The sequence below is a fragment of the Pseudonaja textilis genome, chromosome 1 (assembly GCF_049901715.1).
Source record: "Pseudonaja textilis isolate UNSWEBS1 chromosome 1, rPseTex1.2, whole genome shotgun sequence".
NCBI classification, from domain to species: Eukaryota; Metazoa; Chordata; class Lepidosauria; order Squamata; family Elapidae; genus Pseudonaja; species Pseudonaja textilis.
In genome coordinates, this window is record NC_141990.1 from 292,234,939 (window position 1) to 292,254,043 (window position 19,105).

At 42.4% G+C, this 19,105-nt stretch overlaps 1 protein-coding gene across 1 annotated transcript in view; it reads right to left on the minus strand.

Moving 5' to 3' along the window:
- CATSPERB (catsper channel auxiliary subunit beta) overlaps positions 1-13,587 on the minus strand; it is an 81,833-nt gene extending 68,246 nt beyond the window's left edge. The window contains exons 1-5 of the mRNA XM_087932214.1: positions 13,450-13,587; positions 5,513-5,665; positions 3,791-3,860; positions 3,358-3,453; positions 2,755-2,901 (exon numbers count right to left, since the gene is read on the minus strand). Of these exons, the coding sequence (XP_087788340.1) occupies positions 2,755-2,901; positions 3,358-3,453; positions 3,791-3,860; positions 5,513-5,665; positions 13,450-13,587 (604 nt within the window). The remainder of the gene's footprint in view (positions 1-2,754; positions 2,902-3,357; positions 3,454-3,790; positions 3,861-5,512; positions 5,666-13,449) is intronic.
- Between the last annotated feature and the right edge of the window lie 5,518 nt (positions 13,588-19,105).

Consider the following 19,105-nt stretch of genomic DNA (forward strand, 5'->3'; position numbering starts at 1 on the left):
TGCAAGATTCTGAATTCAATTCAGCTAAGCCAGAAAGAGATCAACTCAAAGGCCATGTGGAAGTGTCCTCAGTCAACAAATTTCCCAACAGAAGAACTACTGTATTTCTATGGAGTTTCTTAGTCATCCAGATCATGGTTATCTCAAAGGTGCTTTTTTTCGTCAAAAGGCAAAACTGTTTTTTCCTTGAGGAAAAAGAAAAGGTTTTGCTTCTCACCCAAGAAGCTTCATCAGTTCTGGCTAGATAGTGGTGATGATGGTAGTGGTAAGGAAATGGAAGGATTACTTCTGACCAGTCTTCAAAATTCATCCTTTCATTTCCCCCCCACCCACAGCCAGCTAGAACTGAAGAAGCTTCTTCGATGAAAAATGGAACGTCTTCTTCATCAAGGAAATAACATAGTCCAGTTTTGGGGTGGGTGGGGGAAGCACCTTTGAGACAACCAGCAGAAGAAAGTTATACAAATTGTTTTAGAACTAGTCACAAGGTTCACCATTTTAGCATTCCTTGAAATTACTGTTATAACCAATAGCAGGGATGGGATCCGACTGGTATAACTACCGGTTCTGTCGCTCTGCATTGCGCGCATGAGTCACACAAGTCACGTGCGTGCAATTTACAACCCGCTGAGATGCCTGGATAGCTGAGCAGTGCTGCATGCAAGTGCGCAGTGATTGGAAAAGCCCCTTTTTCCTCCTTTTTCAACCACAGCTGTGTCTCACAAAGCAGCTGTGGTTGAAAATGCAGGAAATAAAGGTCAGGTAAGAGCCCGGGCAGGTGGGCAGACCAAAACAGCAGCAAACATAGAACCAGTTCTATGTATGCACTCTGCTTGCTGCTCTTCAGAGCAACCGGTTCTACAGAAGTAGACAGAACCGGTAGAATCCCACCCCTGACCAATAGCCTCTTGGAGATTATAGCTAACTAGAAAGGTAGGAAAGCAAGTGACTGGCAACCCAGAAGCCTGATGCACTGGGATCTTCTCTCCTTCTCTCAGTGGGTGGTTACTTCCTCCCCAAAATGGATGTCCTTGTGAAAAAGAAAGAACACATGCAACTACCAACACAGAATCCTGCTCAGCAGGATTCTTTCCTTGCTCAGCTTCAGTTAGAAAAAATGAAAATGAAAATGTGGTCATGAAGTACCAATTTGAAACTAATCTGGAAGTCCCAAAGGTGCTTTTTCAGGAGGCATCTGGACTGGTTTTTTTCTTTGAAGATGTTTTGCTTCTCATTCAAGAAGCTGATTCCAAATTGTATAGCTAAAAGTCATAGAGATTCTCAGTCATCCAGGTCATGGTTATCCCAAAGGTGCATGAATACCAGTGTTGGGATTCAATTTTTTTTATTACTGGTTCTGTGGGGTGGCTTGGTAGGCCTGGCAGGGGGAGGATACTATAAAATCTCCAGTCAGAGGTGGTATTTCCCGGTTCTCCAAACTACTCAAAATTTCCACTACCGGTTCTACAGAACTGGTCAGAACCTGCTGAATACCACCTCTGCCCTGAGGGACATTTTTCAGTTCTATCTTTTTTGCTTTCCATCTTTTCAAGAACAGCAGTCTCCACAAGTTTAATTAGAACTCTACTGTATCAATTGTGGGTTACAGTTCTCCAGAACTGGTCAGAACCTGCTGAATGCCACCTCTGGTGAATACCCTTTGAATGGTGTGAGAGGATGAATGGATTTCCAGAAAAATTGCAGACTACAGGAGCACTACTCACAGATAAACCTCCAAGTGCTTCAATGACCCTCCAAAAGGATGCAAATGACAAGCTGTCTGCAAGGAATATAAATCCTTCCATTCCCTACTGTCCTGTCAGAGCTGAAGAAGCTTCTTGGATGAGAAGCAAAATGTCTTCAAAGAAAAAAGTCCAGTTGCCTCTTGTTAGAAAAAAAGTCCAGTTGCCTCTTGTTAGAAAGTACCTTTGGGACAACTCTGATCTGGGTGACTGAAAATCTTTACAGACTAATCTGGAAGGTGCCAAATTTCTTACACTTTTGCTTGTCTCTGGGTATGTGTGTACTTGAAATAAATTAATTTAATTCTTGTGTTTATAGATTTCTGGCCTCAATAAAATAGCTTGTAATCTTAAGCACACCCTAACTGTGCAATCCTTTACAGGCTTAAAAGAGACTGTTATGAGTTCACATATTTATTCAAAAATTAAACCCACTGAGTTCACTGTGTCTTATTCCTAAATAAGCACAGATAGTTCTCGACTGACAACAGTTCATTTAATGACTGTTCAAAGTTACAACAGAACTAAAAAAAGTGGCCATTTTTCACACTTACGACCATTGCAGCATGGTCACGTGATCAAAATTCAGACGCCTGGTAATTGACTCGCATTTATGATGGTTGCAGTACCCTGGGGTCATGCAGTCTTCTTTGGAGACCTTCTGACAAGCAAAATCAATGGGGAAGTTGTACAGTAACACTGTACAAACGTGTGACTAACTTAACAATTGCAGTGATTCAATTAATAACCGTGGCAAGAAAGGTTGTAAAATGGGGCAAAATTCACTTAACAACTGTCTCGCTTAGTAACCTAAATTGTGGTCATAAGTCGAGAACTATCTGTATGAATGGGAACATGTAGTGGCATTTAGTTCTGAGTACACATATATTAGATGACCTTATTGTCATCTATCATCAAATAGATGGCAAATCTATTTTGGCAAATCTATCATTGTTGGTGGTTATAGCTATGTAACACTTATCAAGACTTAGTTCCAAGATGCTGCACTTACCTTTATCGTGATTTTTATAAATCACACCAATTATTGCTACATCACTTGCACAAGGACTCTTTGTTATTTTCAAATCTGTTATCTCAGATATAGATTTCGTAATATCTACGTAAATACCAAGTCTAAAAAGCCACTGAAGAATTGGCTCTGTAAAATATGAGACAGTGAGGTTAATATGTAAAAAATGTGTATTCTGCACAGTTTTGTAACTTTACTATAAAATACAGATAGAGAATGAAAATACAGATTTTCATTGTTAAAAGGAATGAAAATATATTTACAGCCCCATTATTATGAGCCAAATACTAAATACTATGTATCTAGTATCTAAATTCCAATACTTCCTGGAGAATAATGCCATTAAAAAAAAACAAAGCAATGCTATCTGTCCTTCATATTTGATTTTGGATTTATTTGTCCTAAATTCCAGGAATTAAAGTAACTTGAAAATCTATCTCAGCTGCCAGCAAACAAATCTTTCCTTATGAACATAGTGTCTTAGCCATTCAGATGACCACCATTTAATATCTGAACACTTTCAGAAAGCTTTGAACTTAATGTAGCTACTACAAGTAATTTTCCTGGAATGTAGCTATAACTTACCTCGCATTATATCCAATAATGTTCCTTTAGTGGTAAACATACCTAGCCCATGATGCATATTGAATTTTACAAACCATTCCTCTATTGGAGCAATATCTAGTCAAACAGGAAACAGAAAATCAGTATAATTCCTATGAACATCTAAGTGCAATATTAACGTCTTTCTTTAGTATATGATACACCCAGGCATTTTCAATGGACTTATTCAGTGGATTTTTCAGTGATGAGTATGTTTTCATATTTGGAGGTTCAAGTCATTTTCTTATTTATATTAGCATTTACATTTATATTTATCATTTTATATTGTTTATGGTTAATATGACATAATAAAATAAATGGAAAAGATCACACTACGGGAGCACTGGTCCAAATTAAACTAAGAAAGCAGCAATAATCCCATTAGAAGAAACAGGCTATTATAACAATCTCTCACCGGTATTATATGTAATCTTTTCTCTAGGGATATCAATAGACCATGAATCCACTTCTTCGTCTTCTTCTCCCTTTAGAAATTATGTCAGAAAAAGACTTTCAGATTTTTAAACAGCTATAGTCATTTATACATGAACCAATCTTTTAATCAAATTTATTGCTTGATGCTTAGGTGGGGATAAACTGCTCTTGAATAGGTTATGAGCTCCTTGGGAAAAATTAGAAACAGAAAAATGCAAATTTTTTATTTATATTTATATCTTGCAAGAACTACATAAGGTCAATGATTAGTATTCAGATCGAAGACTACAAAGAACCGCCAAAGTTATATACTAAATATAAACTAGGTGTAGATTTAGTAAACATACTGGAAGAAAACAGCAGGCGTGGGTTTCTACTGGTTCTGTCTACCTCTGTAGAACCGGTAGGTCTGAAGAGCAGCAGACATAGAACTGGTTCTATGTCTGCTGATGTTTTTGCCCGCCCACTCACCCGGGTTCTTACCTGACCTTTATTTCCTGCTTTTTCAACTTCAGCTGCCGTGTCAGTTTAAAAAGCAGGAAAAAAGTGCTTTTTGAAAGGCTGCTTCTCTGCACATAGGCAGGAAACACATTGTAAATCACTGAACCGGTAGTTAACCCTGTCTGATTCCACCCCTGGAAAACAGTGACAATCCACTTATGGCCAAGAAAACAAATGAGTATGTATTATAGAAATATCAAACTAAAATAACATTCTGTCATTTCAAAAATGAACATTTAATTTAAGTCACCTTATAGGGGAAATGGGCAGTTTTAATCTTTAATACATAAATAAAGTAAATATTTTAATTCAAATTAGTGCAAATTATACCAAAGCAAACTACAGTTCTGCCCAATTCAGCAGTCTTTTCTCCCAAGAAAGACTTGGTTATAATAGGTAACCATAAGCTTGCTGTAGTTCACAGTAATTGATGACTGAGATCTGATCCTGGAAGTAGTATCAATCTCCATGAATGTAACATGTACAAAGACACAGACACATATATGTTGCATGTGTATTTGCTTGAAATTTAATATTATCAGGTACAGAGGTCACAATATGCCTTCTCCGTTCAACTACAATGTACTCTACTTTCAGCCTGAGCAATGTTATAATCTCAACTTTTTCCTTTACAAAGATCAGTTTTATTCAAATCTTCTAACCACTGTGATATCTGGTAGTCCCATTTTTGCAGGAATCATGGCACACGTGATCCCCTTAAAGGAAGCCAAAATTAAATTAAAAAGATAACTTGTTTTAAAAAATGGTGGAAATTCCATGAGACTGCCAAAACTTATATAACGTTAGTGGTTTAAAAAGGACTTAAGTCTTGTAAAATCACTATTTTTGCACGACAACTGCAAATTCATTGAAAAAAAGTTTTAGAAAAAAACATTTTAGAAATGTTGTAAATTTTTGTAGCACCTGTTGTAAGATGTAAAATCAGACAATAGTGCCCATCATCTGAAAAGATTGCTGGTTTCTGTGCAATATAATAGAAGGACAAGTTGCTGCTGTGCACCACATCTGACTATTTTAACATTTAATCTATTCTTGCCTCATACTACCGGCAGTCCCTGTCTCCACATCTTTCAATCATTTGCCACTTGAATCTAACTGAATATATCAGGAAAGGAATCTAACCTTGCCCATTCTATTATCTCCCACTGAACAATTTACCTTCCCCAGTCATTTTATTTACCTGAGTCGTTTTGAAGAAGAAGACTTTTGAGTAGGTGCTATTGAAGATCTGTATGCTGGGAGCAAGACCTCCTGAAGAATAGAGCAGTAGATTTTTTCTTCTGTTCTCCTTGGTATCCTCTTCATCAATATTATACAAATGGCAGTTGATTTTCTTTTAGATGAGAAGGACAACAAATAAGAAAAAAAATATACACAAAGCCATATTGCCCAACCATAGCATTGAGCATATTTAAAATATTAAATAAAATTGCCAATCCATTGACAATGAAACCAATTACCTAGTGAGGCATTAGATTTTCCTTCATTGGATTTTTCAAGCAGATAATAGACAACCAGCTGTCAGCTTCCTGACCTATGTGGAAATAAAGCTATGGGACCCTAGAACTCAAAGAAACCTGAAAGAATCACATTCAGAAAGCTTCCTTTAAATAAATATAAACCAAATTTCCCATACATTTTTGTGAGAACTCTCTCCAGTACTTAAGGGTGGTACTTAAATGACACTGTAAATGTCCTGTATTAACATTCTTGATGACTCGCATTCCGATTGGTCCACTCAGACTGCAACGTGATTGGCTGACTGAACTCCTGTGATTGGAGCGCTAAGAATCTACTGCGATTGGCCGAGCCGATCGCGGGAGATTCAAAGCGCTGCCATTGGCCGCTGAGCCACAGGCCGGCTGTATAAAGCCAAGCAGCTCGCAAGCCTATACCGCTCCATTCCTATCCTCACAATAAAGAGCTGAATGTTCACTCCCGAGTCTCGCCTCTCAATGAGAACCGATCTACCCGACATAACACTGGCGACGAAGGTGGGATTGTGAGGCAAGGAACCAACCAGCACGTGGCAAACAGCGCGCAACGACCCACAAAATGGCCAGCAGCACCCCGCCACCCGTTCCATTCGACCCAGCCACCGAGGACTGGGAATCGTACACCGATCGCTTCCAGATGTTCCTGGAATGCAGCAATCTCAAGGATGCCAATGGGCAGAGAAAACGAGCCGTGTTCCTGATGCACTGTGGCCCCCACTGTGGTATTCAAGAGGGCCAAGGCGTTGGCAAAGCCTGATGATGTAAAGGAAATGGACTGGGCTGACCTCGAGCCCATCTTGCGCCTCCATTATGCCCCTGCCGTGCCCATACTCATCCGTAGGCACGACTTCTACCAGCGAGATCAGCGCGAGAGCGAAACCATAGGCGATTTTGTGGCCCAGCTAAGGAACCTAGGGGGTCTATGCGGGTTTGCCGACCTGGAAGAGGTGTTACGTGACTGAGTCATCATCGGACTCAGAAACCCCATACTGCAGAGCCGGCTGATGGCCAAGGGCGACATCTCCCTCGCCGACGCCCTCGCCAAGGCAACTGCAGCCGAGGCCACCCGCCAATCGGCAGCCCGGATGCGGCAGGCGAACACAACTGAACGACCACCAAGCAACAAAGCGACCCCAGCACCAGCGAGGCCCGGAGAAGCCAGCCGCCGAGAAACAACCACACATCACGGCGACATCGACCCCCAATCCGACACCGATGACGAGGAAGAGGAGATTCACCAGCTACAGGCTGAGCGCAACCGGCAGGACTGGAGGGGACGTAAGTCGGGATTCCACTGCGCCGGCTGCGGCGGCGACCACCCCCGCTCCGAATGCCGTTTCCTCGACACCATCTGCTGGCATTGCGAGAAGCGGGGGCACATCGCCAAGGTTGCCGGAACAAGAAAAACTACAGCCCACAACGACGAGGCAGCAGCCCCTGACGACGAGATGGCACCCCCCCCCAGAAACTGAGACCGCCAAACCGAGAGCCGATGGAGCCACGACGGCCGCAACAGACGACTCAGCGAAGCACAGCGGCGTGAAGAAACCCACCAGATGGTTGTCATCAGCCACTCATCGACCATGGACGCCCGAAAAGTACACGTGGAGGTGAGCATCGAAGACCAGCCCTGCGAGATGGAAGTGGACTCTGGGTCCTACTTCTCCATGATCTCTTGGCGCACAATCAAGCGCCTAGTGCCAACCATCCGCCGCCACGAGCTAGACGACCCAAAACTAATCCTGAAGGACTACCAGGGAAACCGCATCCCTGTGGCCGGCATCGGACACTTTAAAGTCACCTTCAAAAACCACACCGAGGTATTGCCACTCACAGTCGTAGACAAGGACCGCCCCAGCTTGCTCGGCCTGCAATGGTTCTCCCCGCTGGGAATAGAAGTGATGGGCATCCACCACACAGATGAGGCTGACTGGGAAGCGACACTCGTGAGGGACTTCCAGGAGGTCTTCGATGACTTTCTAGGCAAGTACCGAGGGGCCCCTATCTCCTTCAACCTTAACCCTAACATCGCCCCGATCCGCCTCAAACCACGGCGAGTGCCATTCGTGCTCAAACTGAAAATCGACGAACAACTAGACAAGCTCGTCACACAAGGGGTTTTAGAGCCAATTGACCATGCCCACTGGGAAACGCCCATAGTCACCCCCATCAAACCCGATGGCTCCATAAGAATCTGCGGTGACTATAAGGCCACCCTCAACCACGCGCTACAGCAAAGCGCCTACCCCGTCCCAGTAGTACAGCACCTTCTGCACTCACTGGGGGGAGGCCGGGTCTTCGCAAAACTCGACCTGGCGCAAGCCTACCAGCAACTGCCGGTCGATGCCGAGACAGCCGAAGCGCAAACGATTGTCACACACCGGGGGGCCTTCCGATGCAACCGAATCCAATTCGGAGTCAGCATCGCCCCAGGAGTCTTCCAAAGCCTCATGGAGAGACTGCTCCAGGGAATAAAAGGAGTGGTCCCCTACTTTGATGATGTGCTGGTCGCAGCCGCCAACAAGGAACAATTGGAAACCCGTTTAAGGGCGGTGCTGAAAAAATTCAAAGACGCCAGCCTTAAAGTAAAAAAAAACAAATGCCAACTCTACACCGAGAGGGTCGAATTCCTGGGGTACCTCCTAGACCGGCATGGAATCCACCCAACCGGAAAGAAACTCAGAGCCATCAAGGAAGCCCCCACACCGACAAACAAGGCGGAACTACAGGCGTTCTTGGGACTGCTTAACTTTTACAATGTTTTCCTACCCCAGAAGGCGACTGTGGCGGAACCCCTGCACCGGCTACTCGATAAAGCAGCCACCTGGACCTGGGGGAAGCAGTAGGAGACTGCATTCCAACAGACAAAAAACCTGCTAACATCAGACGTGGTCCTGATCCAGTATAGCGAGACCCTGCCGCTAACGGTAACATGCGACGCGTCACCCTTCGGCATCGGAGCAGTCCTCAGTCACACCCTACCCAACGGGAAGGAAGCACCCATCGCCTTCTTCTCGAGAACACTGACCAGACCGGAGAGAAATTACAGCCAGCTGGACAAAGAAGCCCTCGCCATCGTCTCCAGAGTGAAAAGGTTCCACGAGTACCTTTACGGTAGGACCTTTTCAATCATTACGGACTACAAACCCTTACTCGGAATACTGGCAGGGAACAAGGCCACCCCAAACATCCTGTCACCCCGGATGACAAGGTGGTCCGAGTTCCTTGCCGCTTACTCATATGAACTGTCACACCGACCCGGCAAGAATATCCTGCACGCAGACGCACTAAGCCGGTCACCCCTACCAGACTTAGATGACGACCCTGCGCCCATGACAACGACCCTGCAAATAGAGACTCTACCCAGCCCGCTCTTAACCGCGCCAGACATTGCCCGAGAAACAAATAAAGACAAACGGCTGGTGCGGGTATTGAGCTGGGTAGAGTGGGGGTGGTCGGAAGATGAGGGCAGCGAACAGTTCAAAGCCTTCAGGAACCGGCAAACCAGGCTGTTCACACAAAAAGGGTGCATACTCTGGGGAGACCAGGTAGTTATACCAGAGACACTACAGAAAAGGGTACTGGCAATGCTACACGAGGGGCACCCTGGCGTGGTCAAGATGAAAGCCCTGGCCAGAAGTTACGCTTGGTGGCCAGGGATGGACAAGCAAATCGAGACATGGGTCGCCGGGTGCAACAGGTGCCAAGAGACGAGATCCACCACCCCCTGCCGCTCCAGTCCTGGAATGGGAAACCCCCAGAGGACCGTGGTCGCGAATACACATAGACTTCGCCGGGCCGACCAAGAGGCATACATAACTCATCACCGTGGACACCTACTCCAACTGGCTGGAGGTAAGCACCATGAGGACAACAACAACAGAAGCGGTCATCGATAAGCTTAACAGACTCTTTGCGACACATGGGTTGCCAGATGTCTTAGTGTCGGATAATGGCCCGCAGTTCATGGCACTGGCATTTGAAAGATACCTGGCCGAGCGGGGCATCAGACACGCCCTAACCTCGACGGCTCACCCGGCGGCGAATGGACGGGCGGAACAGATGGTGCAATACACAAAGAAAAACATCCAGAAAATTGAAACTGGCGACATTCAAGAAAAGATAAACAGCATGCTACTCATACAGCATATTATGCCCAGCACGATCACAAACAAAAGCCCAGCGGAACTACTGATGGGCAGGAAATTGAGGTCCCTGCTGGACTGGCTACACCCCACCTACAACCCGGAGAAACCCCCAGATTCCTCCAGCCGGCACCGGGCATTCAACATCGGGGACACAGTCTACGCAAAGAACTTCACGGGAGACCCACTCTGGGTACCCGTGCAAATAACACAGGTAACCGGCCCCCGGTCATACAGACTCCAAACCACGGATGGAAGAAGCTGGAAGCGGCACATCGACCAGCTACGGGTCTAGGCTAGCCGCCAACACCCCTGACGCCTCGACAACAACAACCACAGAAAGCAGAGAGGGAGGGGGAGCCACAACAACCAAGCAGGGAAACAACAAAAGGCCGGAAACGCCAGTGGTACACCCCCAAACGCAAGCTGAACACCCCCCACCAAAAGATAGCAACGTCCAAATAAACCAACCATACTCACCAGCAGACCTCGAGCTGTCGCAGACGAGAGCTTCACCTGGAAGGTACAGCCAAGCCAGCTCAACCAGCCCAGAAAGACCAGGCGGGAGCAACAGGAACTGCAGCTCGACCGCCCTGGTAGTCCGGGTGGGAGCTGCAGCGACAGGCCCAGCTCACCCTTCCAGGCGGTTCCATCAGAAGGATTGAGAGCGACGCGGAGCCCGTCCGAACCGGTTGACGATCACACACAGACTGAGCCGCGCAGGTCAACCATGCAGGTACGGAGCCCCGCCTACCTGCGCGACTACGTCACCACGCTGCGTCGGACGAAACCATGAGGGGAGGGGTGTTCTGTATTAACATTCTTGAAGACTCGCATTCCGATTGGTCCACTCGGACCGCAACGTGATTGGCTGACTGAACTCCTGTGATTGGAGTGCTAAGAATCTACTGCGATTGGCCGAGCCGATTGCAGGAGATTCAAAGCGCTGCCATTGGCCGCCAAGCCGCCGGCCGGCTGTATAAAGCCAAGTGGCTCGCAAGCCTATACTGCTCCATTCCTACCTTCACAATAAAGAGCTGAATGTTCACTCCCGAGTTTCGCCTCTCAATCTGAACCGATCTACCCGACATAACAGTAAATGAGGTAACAGGGAGGATTATTTTTTGTTTGTCGCCTTCTTCTTCCATGGAAATGGCTCTATCTTGGCCAATGGCTGCATATAAATTGTGTCCCAACAGTGTTCTGTCTAGTGGAAAAGTGCATATTTGGAAAGCCTTATAGTTGCAAAGTTGTATTTTTGTTTTTTTTAAAAAGGAAACTATTTTCTAATCTTTACAGGAATTTTATCCCACAATGGGCAAAATAAGTGTCATAAGTCTTTTCCCTATTCTTGCTGGCTACTTCTCTAGACTTGAGTTAAGCGAATATAAACAAGGTGGGACATTACTTCTAATAACAATAATAGACAGCAGAAGAGAAGAGAAACAACTGGAGAAAAATCACAAAATACAAAGACTAACAAATATCATGACTGTGAAAAAGAAAGCAAAGATAATGCTGATGATAATAGATGCCTTGGGTAGAATCTCAAAACATCTGGAGCACTATTTGAATACCATCAGCATTTACAAAATCACCATCAGTCAATTGCAAAATGCAACTTTACTTGGAACAACTTATATCTTGTGATGCTGCCTCTAACACCATTAAACAACCACATTTTTCTATCTCAGGTTTTTGGGAATGATTCAAATAGATTGATAAAAATGCCAAGTCCACTATAATAACAGTAATAATAATAACAGACTTCAACATTCACAATGAGTGAAGTTACTGATGTCAGCAATTCAATTTGCAGAAAGTGGGATCTTAGCTGCTCTAAATCCTTGTCTTACAAAGAGAAATGGTTCTTCCTAGGCCTATTGCCATTAATACATATTGTTATATGTTTGGGATTAGCTGTCAACCCTGGATGAAAATTTACTGCGGCAAATGCTGCAGATGTTTTTTTCTGAATGTTTTTCTTATGCGTCAATACATTAGGAATCACAGCCCACATCTCCACAACTCTGTCTCCTGCATCCTGTTTAAGATCCCTGTTTTCCCCTTGTTGCTGTAGGCAGGAAGTGAATGCTTTCCCTTTGAAAACACAGTGTGAAATGGCAGAATAAAGGGTCCTCAGTTCCAACAAAATGGAAAATGGTACATGTCATACCCTCATTGGAGTCTGATTCTGAGGGGGAGATTGAGCAGCTGACAGGGAGTGGGAATGTGGCTCCGGTGGTGGTGGAAGAAAGGGGGGAAGGGCACAGTCCAGCTGGGCCTTTGGAGGAAGACTCAAGGCCACCCCCCTCATGGCTTACAGTAGAGAAAGGGGGCCTGATCCCTTTCATTAGTTGCAGCTGGGAGAACAGGATATAAAAAAGGGCGTTTGCACACAGCACCTTGCTGGAAGCAAAGCATGCATTATCTTTGTCGAGGCTTATCTGGGTTTTGGTGTCCTCCCAATTGTGCGTGCTTCATTATCATTTGGAAGTCGGCAGTTTATTATCCTGGCCAGTCATGTTAATTACTTCAGCGTGGTTTGTGTTGGTTTTTTTATTTCTAATTTATCTATACTTTGGGTTCGGACTGCATTTCTTCCCTTTCTAGACTGTTTTTGGAAGAGTTTGATCTCCAGCCGAGGATAACTGGACATTGGGAGCCAAGTTGGAGATATTAAAGGAAATTTATCTATTTTTGTGACTTTGTTATCTTTGTGCCATACCCCAGGTTATCACAGTACATGTGGAAAGAGTGGGCAATATGATTACTACTTTTGATCTCCTTTTAAAGATTTTTTAAAATTTTGTCTTTATTATTATTTATAAATAACTCAAAGTGGTGAGCATACCTAATATTCCCTCCTCCTATTTTCCTCACAACAACCCTGTGAGGTGATTTGGGATGAAAGAGAGTGACTGGTCCAAGATCACCAGGCAGCTTTCATGCTTAAGGCAGGAGTAGAACTGACAATCTCCAGGTTTCTCGACTGTTGCCTTGGCCACTAGATCAAAATTGATAGCTGAGAGCATTTCTTTAATTTACATTTTATTTGTCATATCCTTTCTATACTTTCACAGATTTAGAAAATTCACTAAGCAAGTAAAAAAAAACCCTATTCTTTATATCTGGGGATGTTTCTTATTCAAAGTACTTGTACAGAACTAGTCAAGCTGAATTTTATAGAAATAACTACAAAATAATAATTTTATAGAAATAACACATTTTCTTTCATACAAAGAAGAAACCCTTAATTTAATGGACTTATGGGGGAAAAGGGGTGGATCGGTTACAACCAACTGTATAATGGTGCCTCTATGGAATGGTGTTTGAGTAAAATAGCATTTTGCCTGTGGTTTATGAAGTCTGTGAAACAGAGATTTGGTAAACCTATTTACTTTTCTTTTTAAGTTATTGTTAATTGCCATAATTTAAGTTTCTGTACAATATATAAAACTGAATGGGAAACTTACTAAGCTCCTCCATGGAAGATACAGTTTGACTGCTTTAGACTTTGCAGTATCTTTTGTGAAAGTATCTGTGTAGCAGGCAAAACTTGAAGTGGACACCTCTGAGAGAAAATACAGAAGTATTAAATCATCTCTAAACATGTTTATTTATACCAATGATGTACAAACTTCATGGGGTAAAGGCTACATCTGGTCTTTGCTCATGTATACCTATGACTAGAAGTAGTAGGATAAAAACCACATTTTAATCTAACTAAAATGAAATTAAATGTAATTAATATAATGAAGTGACTGTAGTATTTTTCCTCTTGTGTCATGTTACTAATTCTAATATCATTATGCATACATTCTAGGAAGAATGCTCAAGATTTGGGCAAGCAGTATGCAGCCAGTGAAACTTAGACTCTACATCCATGATGAATGATATGTAATATAAATGAAAGAGAAACAGAGTAAAAGTTCAAAGTAATGGGTGAGAGATGGAGAAATGCAGGCAGGCAGGCAGGCAGGCAGGCAGGAAGGAAGGAAGGAAGGAAGAAAGGAAGGAAGGAAGGAAGGAAGGAAGAAAAAGAAAGAAAGAAAGAAGAACAAAACATTCTCCATGTTGTCTACTGTTAATATATCTTGGCTTGTAGTAAAAATTAATTTATATAAATTGCCTCCTTGCTCCTTTTTTGGGGCCATATCAAATGCTTAATTTTCTTACAGAAGTTTCATATACCATACAATTGCAAGAAGAGACGGTATTCTTTTAATTTAAAGAATTTAATTTAATTTAAAGAACAACTACCATCTTAATGAATAATAACAAATTTTGCACTGGGCTAGAATTGGATTGTTGATATCCTTCTCTAATGAAACAGTGGTGCAAGAATGATTGCTCTGATATATATATATATGACTGAGGTCAATTAATATTAATTTATTTCAGTTCTGGCTACAACAGGCTCCACATAATGAATTCATAGAATAGATAGATTACCATCATAACATCTAATACTGTATGTCTTATTCTGAAATTTTCAATAGCTATATCTGCAAGATAGTCAAAACTTTTCCAGGATGTACACAGTAAGAGTGTCAGATTTGGGCTGCAGAAACCTGGAAAACCACTAGATGGCAGTCATGTGTTCTTTGCCAGGATACAGTGTTCATCTGAATTTTTGCTGCCTGGATTTGCTAGAAGTCTAGTCAGGAAGCTGAGGATGCCCTTGTGGTGAATGATGCATACCATATCAATTAGTATTTGTGCCACAGATGGATTTATTCTAATTCCTGGAATCACATATGTACATAGATAACTCTTACTATAATATCAATATTTGTGTATTGTTTCTCGTATAGCTAAAATTCACTGCATTGAATTTTAGCTATACAAGGATGGAAGATGGCAGAGTGAGATCATTTAAAGAAGGATAGTCTGAGGTCATAATGTTGCAAAGAATATAACTATGGAAAATGGAACTGGGGGAAAACAGAACAGAGCAAAAGGCTCTGGACTACAAAGTCATCTGAAATCAAACAAAACAAAAACAATCAACATTGACAAAGCCAATGAGAGAACAAAATCTCATATTAAAGCAAGGACATTACAACAACTAAAACAGAATCCATTATGAAACAAAACAAGCATGATTACAGCTGTCATTTAAAGCAAAATTTTCTTGTGGTGTCAGGAATATGATTGATGGCCATTGCAGCTGTCCAGGACTGCACAAAACAGCATAAAAAAGCCAGCAGGAGTCTTCCTATTTATTTATTTTTTATTTTGATTTGTCAATCACTTACAAGATAATAGGTATAAGTATATACATAGTTATGAATACATGAAATGGGTACATATAAGAAAAATAAAAGAAACAATAGGACAGGGACGTTAGGCACATTGGGGCATTTATGCACGCCCCCTACAGACCTCTTAGGAAAGGGGTGAGGTCAATAGTAGACAGTCTAAGGTTAAAATTTGGGGGGTTTGGGGAAGAAACCACAGAGTCAGGTAGAGTATTCCAAACATTGGCCACTCTGTTGCTTAAGTTGTATTTCTTGCAATCAAGTTTGGTGTGGTTAACCTTGAGTTTGTATCTATTGTGTGTTCTTGTATTGTTATGGTTGACGCTGAAGTATTCATTGACAGGTAAGTCATTGTAATGTATGATTTTATGTACCATACTTGGATCAGACCGAAGACAGCATAATTAAAGGTTTTCTAGGTCTAGAATTTCAAGTTTGGTGGCATAAGGTATTCTACAACGAGTAGAGGAGTAGAAAACTCCTCTTGTTAAATATTTCTGGACTTTCTCAACTGTGCTAATATCAGATGTGTAATGTGGGTTCCAGACTGATGAGCTGTATTCGAGTATTGGTCTAGCAAATGTTTTTGTATGCTCTAGTTAGTAGTGTGATGTTACCAGAGAATAAGCTACGTAGGATTAGGTTAACAACTCTTAATGCCTTTTTGGCTATGTAGTTACAGTGGGCTCTAGCACTTAGATCATTAGAGATGAGTATTACAGAGCTTGGATCATCAACAAGGTCGTGACTATTCAGCTTGTATTTTATTTTCTGATTTTTTTTTGCCAATATGTAAGACAGAGCATTTATTTGTTGAGATTTGAAGCTGCCATTTGTTTGACCATTCTGATCCATAGTCAAGATATTTTTGAAGGGTAGCAGTATTGTCTGTGGTATTGAACAGCCTTACATCATCAGCGAAGAGAACGCAGTTGCTCTTAATATGATCACAGAGGTCATTTATGTAGAGTATGAAAAGAGTTGGTCCTAGAACACTGCCTTGGGGGACACCACTATTGAAAGGTACAGAATTTGATAGGACACTTCCAATTTTGACCACTTGTTGTCTGTTTGACAGGAATGCTTCTATCCAGTTATGCAGTTGTCCAGAGATGGCATAAACAGGCAAAGAAAGAGAGAAACGGGCAAATTCCCTAGCCTGAGTGTCCATCTTCTCCTTTTGATCATTCTAACAATCAGGAATGAATGTATTTGAAATCACAACTTGCCTTTTTTATTGTAGGAAAGGCCTGAAGAAAGTTTCAAAATGGGTCCAAGCAAAATATAAAGCCATAGCAGCTCCATCTGTGAAATAAGGAAATAAAAGAAAATGTGAATGTGAAATTATACCAAAGCTATTTCTCTTCCAGACATGGTCAAATAAAGTCAAGATGGTAGTAGCCCCAACAGTACGATCCCAGCTGCATCTATTTTTATGTGCATTTTATGGCACTTCATCGTGCTGCTGGGTACGTCACCTTGTTCTTTCCAACCATATAGATATATTTGCTGTGCTGCATCCCACTCTTGCGTTATCCCTTGTTCCAATGGCTGGTTGATACCTTAGATAGCTGTTTAGCCCTGTGCTGTCCTCAGAAGATAAGTAGTTTCCTTTAAAAAAAATCCAGTGGATCACTGAATCCAATAAAATCCTCTGGCTATTCTGGTTTCCCCACCAGTTCTCCTAGCCTTCCTCCAGGTTAACTTTATATCTCCTGCAAACATCTTGTTTTTGATTTCTGCTTAGGCTGGTAGAAGCACATTCTCCTCTCCTTCTGACCCAATGCCCTCTTATATTACAATAGTTCCCTTCCCCACTTTTTAAATCTTTAAACTACAATTTAGGCATGTTGGAATCAAGCTACAACATTTCAATGAATACTATCTCTTTGCTTCCATGAAGCTGAACCATCAGCTTTTCATTGCCACAAAAGTATTATGGACCTAACAAAGGAACAATGTGTTCTTTTCACTTAATCTTTGTAGCATCAAGGCAACAGTAGTACAATATAAGAGAAAAGATGGATAGATGATAGATAGAAAGATAGATAGAAAGATAGATATATAAATAGATGAGAGAGAGGAAAGAAAAAAGAAAGAGAAAGGAAGGAAGAAGAAAAAGGAAGGAAGGAAGGAAGGAAGGAAGGAAGGAAGGAAGGAAGGAAGGAAGGAAGGAAGGAAGGAAGGAAGGAAGGAAGGAAGGAAGGAAGGAAAAAAAGAAAGAAAGGGTCTGCTAGTGTCAAACAAGAAAGTGTAGGAGTGGGTTCCAAAGTGTATAAATATTTGGAAAAAGAATAGGGATTAGTGAGAAGGGGGCAATCCATAAAAGAAAAAGACAGTTACTGGTATACCTGTCCACACCAAGTCTAGTCAGCAAGACTTGCCTTCTGTTTAATGTAGAGGATGCTAGAGAATGACTAGTTTGGGCCTTCAAAGCCATACTCAATTGTCCCTAACCCCAGTCTGCAGCCCAGGACCAGGTTGCAGCCCATTGGGAACCAAGCCATGCAAGTGACAGCTGAGCACACAAGCACACAAAGCTCCATTTGTGCAAATGGTGGGCACACGCCCCAAACCACCCGCTTTCCCCCCCGCCACTGCCACTGGTCCACTGAGCTGGAAAGGTTGGGGACCATTGGATTATAGCATTGCACCTTGTCTACCACACCCCACTGACGTTCCATTTTTTTCCTACTACTGGTGAATGTCTGTAATTCTCTCATAAGTAAAAGCAAAGTACTAGACTTACAGAACCAGGTTTTGGAGGAAACAAAACCACCCTTGTTACTTACTGCAAAGCAGCAATGATGTAGTAAATAGATTTCCCCCCAACTATACATTTTGGGATATTTTTTCAAGGACCCAGACAGATGTCATTGTCCTGGAAACAGATGAGAAGGGGAGAAGTGCTTTCTCTGCAGCTGTGACTGTGGAATAGCATCCCTCTGATGGCTCTTTCCTGGGGTTGGGTGTGATGATTTGCTCCCTGATGGTATTCTGTGCCTAAAATTCTCTCTTTTAGTTCTTGTTTTTTGCTTTTTTCACTCATCCACCCCCCCCCGCAAGGAGCAATATATGTATTTGTTCTTAGTGTGTTATCTATGTTGCTTTATCTATCTTGCTGTCTAAACCTTAACCTTAATATGTGAACTGCCTAGAATTACTGAAGTGAGGGTGTCATATAAATAAGGAGTCACATGTCCTGGACTAAACACATTGGGCTACAAGCAATAAATAAGGTATGAAATAGATAAATCTTACCTAACTTGGCCAGGACTGACTTTACTAATAGGAGAGATTAAATGAGATGCAGCTTTGTTAACAAAAGAATTATCTAGTAGATCTCTCATCTACCTTGTCATTGTATACCTTATGAAAGGCAGAAGTGTTTTAACAACTGGCTGGTGAAATTAATGATGGGAATTGTAGTTAAGTGTACGTGAGAATCATAGGGCTAGGGCAAATAGTTACCTTTCTCTGCTTCCTGGGGTCTTCTGCCTTGCTCTTTTGCCTAGTTCTAACTCCTCCCCCTCCACGTAGGGCCTTTGAAAGAGCCAGTCAACTGATCCTTACATTTGAATATTCAAAAAGGCAGTTAGAAGGATTCAGTTTTTCTTGCAGCCATCATGTTACATGAGCAAATCAAACTACAGCTAGCCCTTGACTTACAACCATTCATTTAAAGTTATAACAACACAAAAGGGACTTATGATCATTTTTCACATGTATGAAAGCATCCCTGTGGTCAGATGATCAAAATGTGGACACTTGGCAACGGTCAACTATTTATGACGGTTGCATTGTCCCCAGGGTCACATGTTCATGTTTTTCCGACCTTTGGACAAGCAAAGTCAATTGGGAAGCTACT